Source organism: Schistocerca serialis, chromosome 7, assembly GCF_023864345.2.
Source record: "Schistocerca serialis cubense isolate TAMUIC-IGC-003099 chromosome 7, iqSchSeri2.2, whole genome shotgun sequence".
Taxonomy (NCBI): Eukaryota; Metazoa; Arthropoda; class Insecta; order Orthoptera; family Acrididae; genus Schistocerca; species Schistocerca serialis.
This window is the reverse complement of record NC_064644.1, coordinates 182212503-182222618: the sequence shown is the minus strand read 5'-3', so window position 1 is coordinate 182222618 and position 10116 is coordinate 182212503. Positions and strand designations below refer to the sequence as shown.

Genomic DNA, 10116 nt, shown 5'->3' with positions numbered 1-10116 from the left:
AGCACGAGAAATGTGTTAAGGAAATCATATTTGTCATCTATGTTATCGGCACCATAAACATCCTGCCACTCTTGTTCCTTAACGAGGTTAAAAAACTCTCTGTTGTTGTTGGATTAACTTTCGTTCATAGTTTATAACTGGGGGTTGTTTGAGGGAAGAGAACCAGACAGCGAGGTCATCGATCTCATCGGATTAGGTAAGACAGGGAAGGAAGTCGGCCGTGCCATTTCAAAGGAATCATCCCTGCATTTGCCTGGAATGATTTAGGGAAATAATGGAAAACCTAAATCAGGGTAACCAGATGCAGGATTGAACCGTCGTCCTCCCGAATGCGAGTCCAGTGTGCTAATCACTGCGTCACCTCACTCAGTTAGTTTGTTGAGTACATTTGTTTGAGTACAAAAGCCTATTAGTGTTAAAATTTGTGCATTATGATGTGAAAGGCCATTCACCCTTTTACTAACAGAATTCCCATCTAGTAATGAAGAATGAATAAAAATATTGTTTATAGCTGTGCTATTGTTCCCCTGCACCCTAGTTGAAAAAAAAATCTGCATCAGATCATATGAATTTAGGAGATCTACCAACATCCTTTTTCTTGCACCATCATATACAAAATTTACATTGAAGTCACCCCATATAACTAATTTCTGGTACTTCCTATAAAGTGAATCAAGGACCCTCTCTAGCTAGAGCAGAAATGCTCTGAATTCAGAGGTAGGGGACCTATAAATAACAACAATTAGAAGTTTAGTTTCGCTAAATTCAACTGCCCCTGCACAACATTCAAATATCTGTTCAGTGCAGTGCCGTAATGCGTCTGTGGACTCAAATGGAATACTGTTTTTTTACGTACATGGCCACTCCCCCACACCACAAGGAACTCCTTGAAAAACAGCCAGATAATCTGTATCCTGGTAAAGGTAGCCTCTGAATTGTCAAATTATTTAAGTCGTGCTCCGATATACCAATAATTTCAGAGTCAACCTCTACAAGCAGTTCACTCACTTTATCTCTAATACCTCTTATATTTTGATGAAATATGTTAATTCCTTCTCTACTTGGAAACATGACATCCTCTGAAGGTGAGCCCTTAGTTAGACGGACTTTCTTTAAGCGCGATACCTATCAGCTGACTTCGATTTAAAAAAGGTGCAGCTCTAACACCAACTACTACAAGAATTTTTCCATGAGTGATCCAACCACCACCCACTACACTGTCACCTATAAGCTTTGCCGGCCTCCCCTTCCCAAACCCACTGAGGTGCAGGCCAGGCCCAGTGAAACCCGATCTACTGATGGACTCAACTGGCACGACTGAAATGTGACCTATGCCCTCTGCCATCAGTGCCCTCTCCAGCACCATGTTAATGCGCCTAACAGCAGCATTAAGATGACGCCGATCATGACGCTGAAACAGTTGCAACAAATGCACATTAGTGCCACCAATTTGAGTAGCTATCTTCACCAGGTCACCACCTACATCATATTCCCGTCCCTATCAAGACTGCTCCCTGCTCCATCGACTATCACTACCTGATCCTCCTTCGTAAAATTCCTACGTAACTCCCCTATGCTGTCAGTCACCTGAGACAACCCTGCACTAGGCTTCACAATGCTGGTGACCTGGTACTCACTCCCCAACACTTCCTGCAACTGCTGGCCCACACCCCTAACGTGCGAACTACCTAGCAGCAGAACCTTCTTCTTTCTGCTAGACTTTGCAACTGAACTAGGCCTCCTAACTGCTGAGTACTGCTGCAAGTTCCCTACATCTACAGCTACAAGAGGCTCCTCTCCACTCAACTCTGACAGTTGGTCAAATCTATTGTTGGTCAAATATATTGTATATACGCAAAATATAACTGTCTGAATACCTCCTCCTCCTAGCTACCTTCTTCCAAACTGTCAGTTCCCATTCTCCAGCACCCTTCACCCTCCTCAACTTATCTAGTTTCTACTTTTCGTGTTGTAACTCCACATGAAGGGAACAAATCTATCAACTTATTTCTACTACAGATTCTGCATTCCCAGGAGAGGATCTCTCTAGAATGCCCACTGGCTTCCCCACTGAATTCCCCCTAATGAAAACACTTTGAACAAATCCCACACCGTAACCCACTACTCACAAACCTACGATAGAGCCCACACTTCTCACTCATGATAAAATTTTACATTTACTGAAACAAAACTACACATCTACGTTACGTAGGTTCAGTTACACCAGTAGAACTATTTATAGAACTAACAAAAGCGGTCTCGAAATTCTCTCTCTACTAAGAAAGCAACTACTTGTATAAACACTACTAAAACACAACTAATACCAATACCAACAAAACTTCACAAAATTACTAGCGAAAACCAAAACTTCAAGTGGCTACTGGAACACTCAACGAAGTTAAAACACTGAATGAAAATTTTACTGAAATATTTCAGTAGAAACAATAAGAAACGTCAGCTGAAACCTTGAAACCTAAACCATGAACTTTACTTAACGCGGAGGAAACTCTAAAAAATACACAGAAAGCGAACGTTTCCAAAAGTTTATTAAACCGTTATTTCACCAGAAACAGCACGAAACACCGCTGAAAACTGTTAAATTTAATAACTGTACAACAGCGCACAAATAACTTTGTCAATACTTAGTTTTATAGCCGCTACAGCTGCAACTGCACGCCGCAAAATGTAAACACACTACTGAGGCGTGAGGCTTGGACGAACCACGTGAGCACACTCACGAATGACAGACCATTCGAGTCAATAACGCAGGAAGAAAGGCTGAGATTAATGAAAATCCACAAATAAGTTACTTTTACAGCAAATATTAACACAAATAAATTTTAAAATAAGTAGCTGAAGACTAAAACTTTATAAAATATTGACGAGCAATTTCAACAGCATTCGAACACACGTGACATCACACCAAAGAACGGCGAATGGGCCACAAGATGGACGTCCCTGTGTACCTACCCAAATGGCGTCGGCGGCCAGCAATATGCGTGGCGGGTCGTGTAGCCAACGGAAGCGCCACAACCGGAGAATCGATGATAACCGTGACCACCAGACAAGTGAGTAACCATGACTACATGCCAACGTGGTCATGGAGGGTGTATGTCAGAGGCTGCAGGACAGGTCGTTGCTTTCTGGTCGACACCAGGTCAGACGTCAGCACATTGCCAGTCACTCATGGAAAGAGAGCAACATGAACCAGTCTCGTACACGGGATGGCGGCCAACAGTACGACTTGAGGCAGAAGTGGATCTCGGGTTTAGTAGAAAGTGTGGGTGGAACTTTGTGGTAGCGAATGTGGTGGAACCCATAGTAGGCGTGGATTTGTTCAGTCACTAGTGGTTGGAGGTGGAAACGTTGTGACAGGTTCTTTAGGATGAAGCACTGTGAGCACCATGAGCCTAAGCTGCAGTTTGTATAAACAGGTAGAGGACCCCAGTGATCGGAGTTGAAGTAAAAGTACAGCTCACAACACAGTCCACCACATTAAGACTGTATCCGGCCAATGGGTATCACAGTGGCCACGAAGTTTAGCGTGTGAGCATTTTGCTGCAGCAGAAGTAGAATTCGAGAATATGCTGCAAGCAAGGGGTTGTGCGTAGGTCAGAAAGCTCGTGAGCATCGCCGATGCATCTAGTCAAGAAAAAGACAGCACATGAAGGCCCCGCAGGGATCACCACAAATTAAATGCACGCACAAATGCAAAGTGGTATCCAGTGCCGACTGTTAGAGATTTCACCAATGAGCTAGCGAGAACCACAATTTTGTGTCACAGATTGAAACAAGGCTTACAATCAAATACTGGTGGCGGGATAAGACGTTCTGAAAATCTCTGTAACAACTCTATTCACGTTATTCGAATAGTTACAAATGCGGTTGAGGCTGAAAAACGCCACAAAAACGTGGCAGCGTCCTCTGAGGACTACAGCTCTGCTTTATGTACCTCGTCGACTTACTGGTATTCTCCACTAATCTGATGGTACACAAGGAACAGTTCAAAGCGGTATTTGACTGGCCCGGCAAGTATGGTACAATAATCAACAAGTCAATACTGTTGCAGAAACAAGTAACGTTTCTAGCTTACTGAGTGTCAGGGGTCGGCATTTGTCCTCTAAAAGACAAGATCGATGTCAGAAAGGACATGCCTTGACCGACAGATTATCATCAATTGAGAAGATTCCTTGGAGTCCTCAGCTTGTATTGTTGACACCGACAAGGAGCAGGTACGGTGTGAGCGCCGCCGATGGCTTCACCGCAGACAGCACATGATGATGACTGCTGCCATGGATGTAGGAAATGCAATAGGCTTTTAACCACGCAAACGCCATATTAGGAAAAGTAGTTCTTTTGGCCTGTCCCTTTCATCATGTTCTGCTAGCAGTGACAGTAGACGCCAGGCAACAGGCATTTAGAGTCACTTTCCATCAATTGGTGCAAAAGCAGCTGCAACCATTAGTTTTTCTCATGCAGTCTCACGGCGTCACAGGTCAGATGAAGCAGATGTTAACCGTAAGCTACTAGCTGTTTATGAAACACTTTCGACCTATGTGGAGGCCAAACTATTTACGTATATATGGACCACAAACTGATAACTTTTGGTTTTGGTAAAGGCAAAGACAGTTCCTCTTCAAAGCAATACCGACCACTAGAATGTATCAGCCAATTCACGACATGACTGACGCACATTAGAGGAGTCGACAACGCAGTGCCCGAATTTCTTCACGTATTGGAGCCATTACATACACTGTTGATTATGAGCAACTCACCAAGGCATAGGCTATCGATGGCCAATTAAAGGACCTTTTGCAAAAGAGCTCAACAGGACTGCAGATTAAGCATGTACGGCTACCGGGCGAATGTTATGATGTGGTGCAATGTGTCTAAAGCCAAACCCAGACCTTTCATACCTGAAGGACTGTGAAAGACTGTTTGATAACTTTAATCACTCTAGCGTGAACACAAGCGTAAAACCGGTGACAGATTCTTATGTCCCAACATTAAGAAGGATTGCTCTAGGTGGGCGAGAGAGTGTGTAGCAGGCTGGCAATGCAAGGTGGGCAGATGTCTGCATAAGCAGGTCGGAGAGTTTCCAGAGATGGCAGACCGATTCTCACATGTTCATTTAAATATTGTGGTACCACTCTCTCCCTCTGATGGTTTCCGTCTACTTACTGACTGCCATTGACAGGTGTACTCAATCGTCCAAGGCAGCACCATCACACACATATCAGCAGAAACGGTAGCAAGAACCTTTTTGTTAACATGGATAGTATAGTTCGGCTGCCCATCGTAGATCAACATGGTCCAAGGACGGCAGTCTGACTCAGTTCTGTTCCTTGAGATGTCCAAACTGTCCGGATTTTATCACCATTGTACAACACCATCCATCGAGTAACAGGATGGTGGAGCGAAGGCACAGAACATTAAAGGCCGCGCTCATGTGCTATGAAAACATTTGGACTTTCATGCTGCCACTTGTTTTGTTTGGCCTCCAAACTGTGTGAAAACCAGACATCGGGACTTCCAGAGCGGGGTATATGGAGAGGCTTTGTGCCTATCATCAGACTGTTTTCCTGTACTACCCGGACCGGAAGTTGTGATCTACCACATTTGCCTCAAAATGGTTCAAACGGCTCTAAGCACTATGGGCTTTAATATCTGAGGTCATCAGCACCCTAGACTTAGAACTACTTAAACCTAACTAACCTAAGGACATCACACACATCCATGCCCGAGGCAGGATTCGAACCTGCGACCGTAGCAGGAGCGCGGTTCCGGACTGAAACGCCTAGAACAACTCGGCCACAGCGGCCGGCTAGCGTGTCTGTGCTCCGAAATAAACATGTAGTCCTGAGGAGTAAAGATGTTGAATGTTAAGAACATTTTTTATTTAAAAAGCTTTAAGAGTTCTCACACGCGACGAAAGTATCTGTTTACAAAGTCTAATTGTAGTTAACGATCTATAGACATACTGTATTTCCAGTATCTAACATCAGGGGATACTGAACGCACACAGGTGGTTCCTCAGTAGCTTCAAAAAGTGGCATTCCATACCCGGAAAACATAATATTGACAGCGGTGGTGTAACAGGTAACAACACTCACGAAGTACACTACAGGCCATTAAAATTGCTACACCAATACGAAATGCAGATGATAAAAGGGTGTTCAATGGACAAATATATTATACTAGAACTGATCTGTGATTACACTTTCACGCAATTTGGGTGCATAGTTCCTGAGAAATAAGTACCCAGAACAACCACCTCTGGCCGTAATAACGGCCTTGATACGCCTGGGCATTGAGTCAAACAGAGATTGGATGGCATGTACAAGTACAGCTGCCCATGCAGCTTCAACACGATAACACAATTCATCAAGAGTAGTGACTGGTGTATTGTGACGAGCCAGTTGCTCGGCCACCATTGACCAGACGTTTTCAATTGGTGAGAGATCTGGAGAATGTGCTGGCCAGGGTAGCAGTCGAACATTTTCTGTATCCAGAAAGGCCCGTACAGGACCTGCAACATACAGTCGTGCATTATCCTGCTGAAATGTAGGGTTTCGCAGGGAATGAAGGGTAGAGAAACGGGTCGTAACACATCTGAAATGTAACGTCCACTGTTCAGAGTGCCGACAATGCGAACAAGAGGTGACCAAGATGTGTAACCAATGGCACCCCATACCATCAAGCCGGGTGATGCGCCAGTATAGCGATGACGAATACACGCTTCCAATGTGCGATCACCGCCATGTCGCCAAACACGGATGCGACCATCATGATGCTGTAAACGGAACCTGGATTCATCCGAAAAAATGACGTTTTGCCATTCATGCATCCAGGTTCGTCGTTGAGTACACCATCGCAGGCGCTCCTGTCTGTGATGCAGCGTCAAGGGTAGCCGCAGCCATGGTCTCCGAGCTTATAGTCCATGGTGCTGCAAACGTCGTCGAACTGTTCGTGCAGATGATTGTTGACTTGCAAACGTCCCTACCTGTTGACTCAGGGATCGAGACGTGGCTGCACGATCCGTTACAGTCATGCGGATAAGGTGCCTGCAATCTCGACTGCTAGTGATACGAGGCAGTTGGGGTCCAGCACGGCGTTCCGTATTACCCTCCTGAACCCACCGATTCCATATTATGCTAACAGTCATTGGATCTCGACCAACGCCAGCAGCATTGTCGCGATACGATAAACCGCAGTCGCGATAGGCTACAATCCGACCTTTATCAAAGTCGGAAACGTGATGGTACGCATTTCTCCTCCTTACACGAGGCATCACAACAACGTTTCACCAGGCAACACCGGTCAACTGCTGTTTGTGTATGAGAAATCGGTTGGAAACTTTACTCATGTCAGCACGTTGTAGGTGTCGCGACCGGCGCCAACCTTGTGTGAATGCTCTGAAAAGCTAATCATTTGCATATCACAGCATCTTCTTCCTATCTGTCAAATTTCGCGTCAGTAGCAATTCATCTTTGTGGTGTAGCAGTTTTAATGGCCATTAGTGTAGATACGATCTCACCCGGGTCAAGAGTGAACTTGTGTGAGCACGAGATAAATAAACCGAGATAACATTTTCTTATCCTGGTACCTTTATGTAACGACCATACATATACGGTGGCGTCAAAAAGGATAGCACTCGTTCCTATCTCTTCTTTGATCACCAAGCAACATTATTTCACTGAATCAGCTTCAAGTGTCAGATATCGTTAGAACGCGGCGCTCTTATGAGGTTGACTTTCAGTTATAAAGGGCTTGAGAAATCTTCCTTGTCAGCGCAGTCTGAAGTTTCCCACCATTAGAAACATTTCACGCAAAATGGACGGTTTCTGCTTGTCATTTGGTGCCATTTTCGTCTTGGCACTTGCTGCATCCTGTAATGTGAGTACTCAACGCAACATACAAAATATTTTTTGGAATGATTTTGAGTCCATGGCGGGACTGACACACAACTGACGGTAAAATAATAAGCACGCTCATAAGGCCACAAAAACAGGCATGTACGAGTTTTTTTCTTTCATAGTTTTTAGAAATGGTCGTACGAAAGTCTTTGAGAGCATATGGGCGGAGGGATATGTCATGGAATGTGCAGAATGGCCCTGTATTGGTACAAATTATGGTTCTGTCCATACGCATATAACGAGACACGTGCAATGGAGGCAAAAAAATCAGACTGCAATTCTTCCATTATTTCATAATTTATATCTGTTTTTCTGTCATCCAAAGACATTGCTGTACCTTTGTAGATGGAACAGTCATCGAGATCTTTTTAGCTTAGGGATAATGAAGCAGAATCAATAAACCTGGATCTGTTATTATTCGCAATATTTTAAGACTCATCTAAGGCTTTTGAATGTTTCAACCACAATATTCTCATATAAAGGATGGAATGTTATTGGAATAGTGAACACGGCAAGTTTGTAGCTTTAAAGGTAGATGTGCGATAGAAAGTAGAATGCACCAGTTTCATGATGATCGCACTGCCGTGGTTCCCAGACTTTAAAGTGATCAGGTGTGATATAACACAGGGTCTTATTTGGATCATTTATTGTTTCTGATATATCGTACATTTGTGTTGTCAGAGGATTAAAATTTTGTCCTTTCTGCATACAGTGCAACTATAGAAACGAAAATAGTACCAGTCCTCTAGCTAAAAGGACAGATTATGAAACATTTGTGTTAAGGAGTAAGTGAATGGAGGGCTAGGTTGAAGTGAGTGTGATACTTTTTTTTCAAAACACATTAAAATTGTATTTCCAAAACTCTCGCTCAATTTAAATGCACTACTCTTTGGAGAAAGTGAAACACCAAGATCGAGAGATCTGATCACAATAAAATTTATTCCACTGATTAGGGACATGACACTACACAAATGATAAGATTTACAGACCTGTACGTGCAAGTGACTCTGGTAATTCAGTACGGACTAGCGGCACCATACGCTTCAATCAGAGTCGCTAGACGTCGTGGCATTGTACCAGAGAGCATCAGGATATGATGTTGGGGAATACTTTGCCACACGGTTTCTAGGCGCGACCACAAAGCTTCAACTGTAGCTGCAAGAGGACCAGAACGAACAAGTTGCCGACCGACCATATCCCAGATATGCTGGAGGGGTGACATTTCAGGCGAACGGGCAGGCCAGGGAAGCAGTGGTACCCGTCGCTCTTCGAAGAAGGCTTGCACATTCCTCGCTACATGGGGACGGGCCTTCTCCTGCTGAAATCTGGCATATGGAACGACCTGTAGAAAGGACAGTGCCTCGAGCTGTAAAACCTCCCTGAAGTGGCTGTATCCAGATTTCTCTCCAGACGTGGGAGGTGGGATCTCTTGTTATAGGCAATGGCGCCCCATACCATCACATTTGGCGTTTGTCCGCTATGCCGCTCAACAATACGGTCCGCCCGATTGCGTTCACCACAACGGCGTCGAAGGCGTATGAGGCCATCATTGTAGGACAAACTGAAGTGGGACTCGTCCGAGAACGCATTAGCACGCCAGTTCCGGCGTTCACGTGTACATTAGTCTCTGCGGCGTTGGTGGGTTCTGGTCGATGGAAACCAACGCAGTGACATGCGTGCCACCAGTCCAGCTCTCAGAAGACGGCATCGAGCCAGACGTGTCCACACCCGTTGCAGTGCTTCAATGTCGCGCCAAATGTAGGGACGAAGCTGTTCTGTCCGTTACGGCCAAGCGAAGAAGATGACGTTCATCTCGTGCTGTGTCGTCCAGTGCCCGGTCGGTGCTCTCTTCTCCACTGGTTCCACATACGCCTCACTGTTGGAGCAGCGTGTCCTGTACAGGCCGCAATGCCACAGAATGGGACCCGCTTCCCAGTGAAAAATCATTCTGTCCCGCTCGAACGCACTCACATGCCGATACTCCACCCCGTGATGTCGGCGAGCCATGGTGGTACTTAGTTACAGGATTCCACTTCTTATGACGCCTCCGCACCGACTGAGGGTTGCATAACGCTGACGTGTCCGGTCACACAAAAGAGGGCGCTGTTGGACCCACGTGCATGCCACTTCTCTGCCATTTAAAACACTTATTACGGTTCCTCTCTTCTACACGTCCTCTTATCATGGCGTGTTACATACC

The 10116-nt window shown here is 45.0% G+C and overlaps 1 protein-coding gene across 1 annotated transcript in view; it reads left to right on the top strand.

The window, feature by feature from the left end:
* Positions 1-7803: 7803 nt before the first annotated feature.
* The window catches only part of LOC126412533 (venom carboxylesterase-6-like), a 472566-nt gene continuing 470253 nt past the window's right edge, over positions 7804-10116 (top strand). The window contains exon 1 of the mRNA XM_050082175.1: positions 7804-7896. Coding sequence (XP_049938132.1) covers positions 7834-7896 — 63 coding nt within the window. The 5' untranslated portion in view covers positions 7804-7833. The remainder of the gene's footprint in view (positions 7897-10116) is intronic.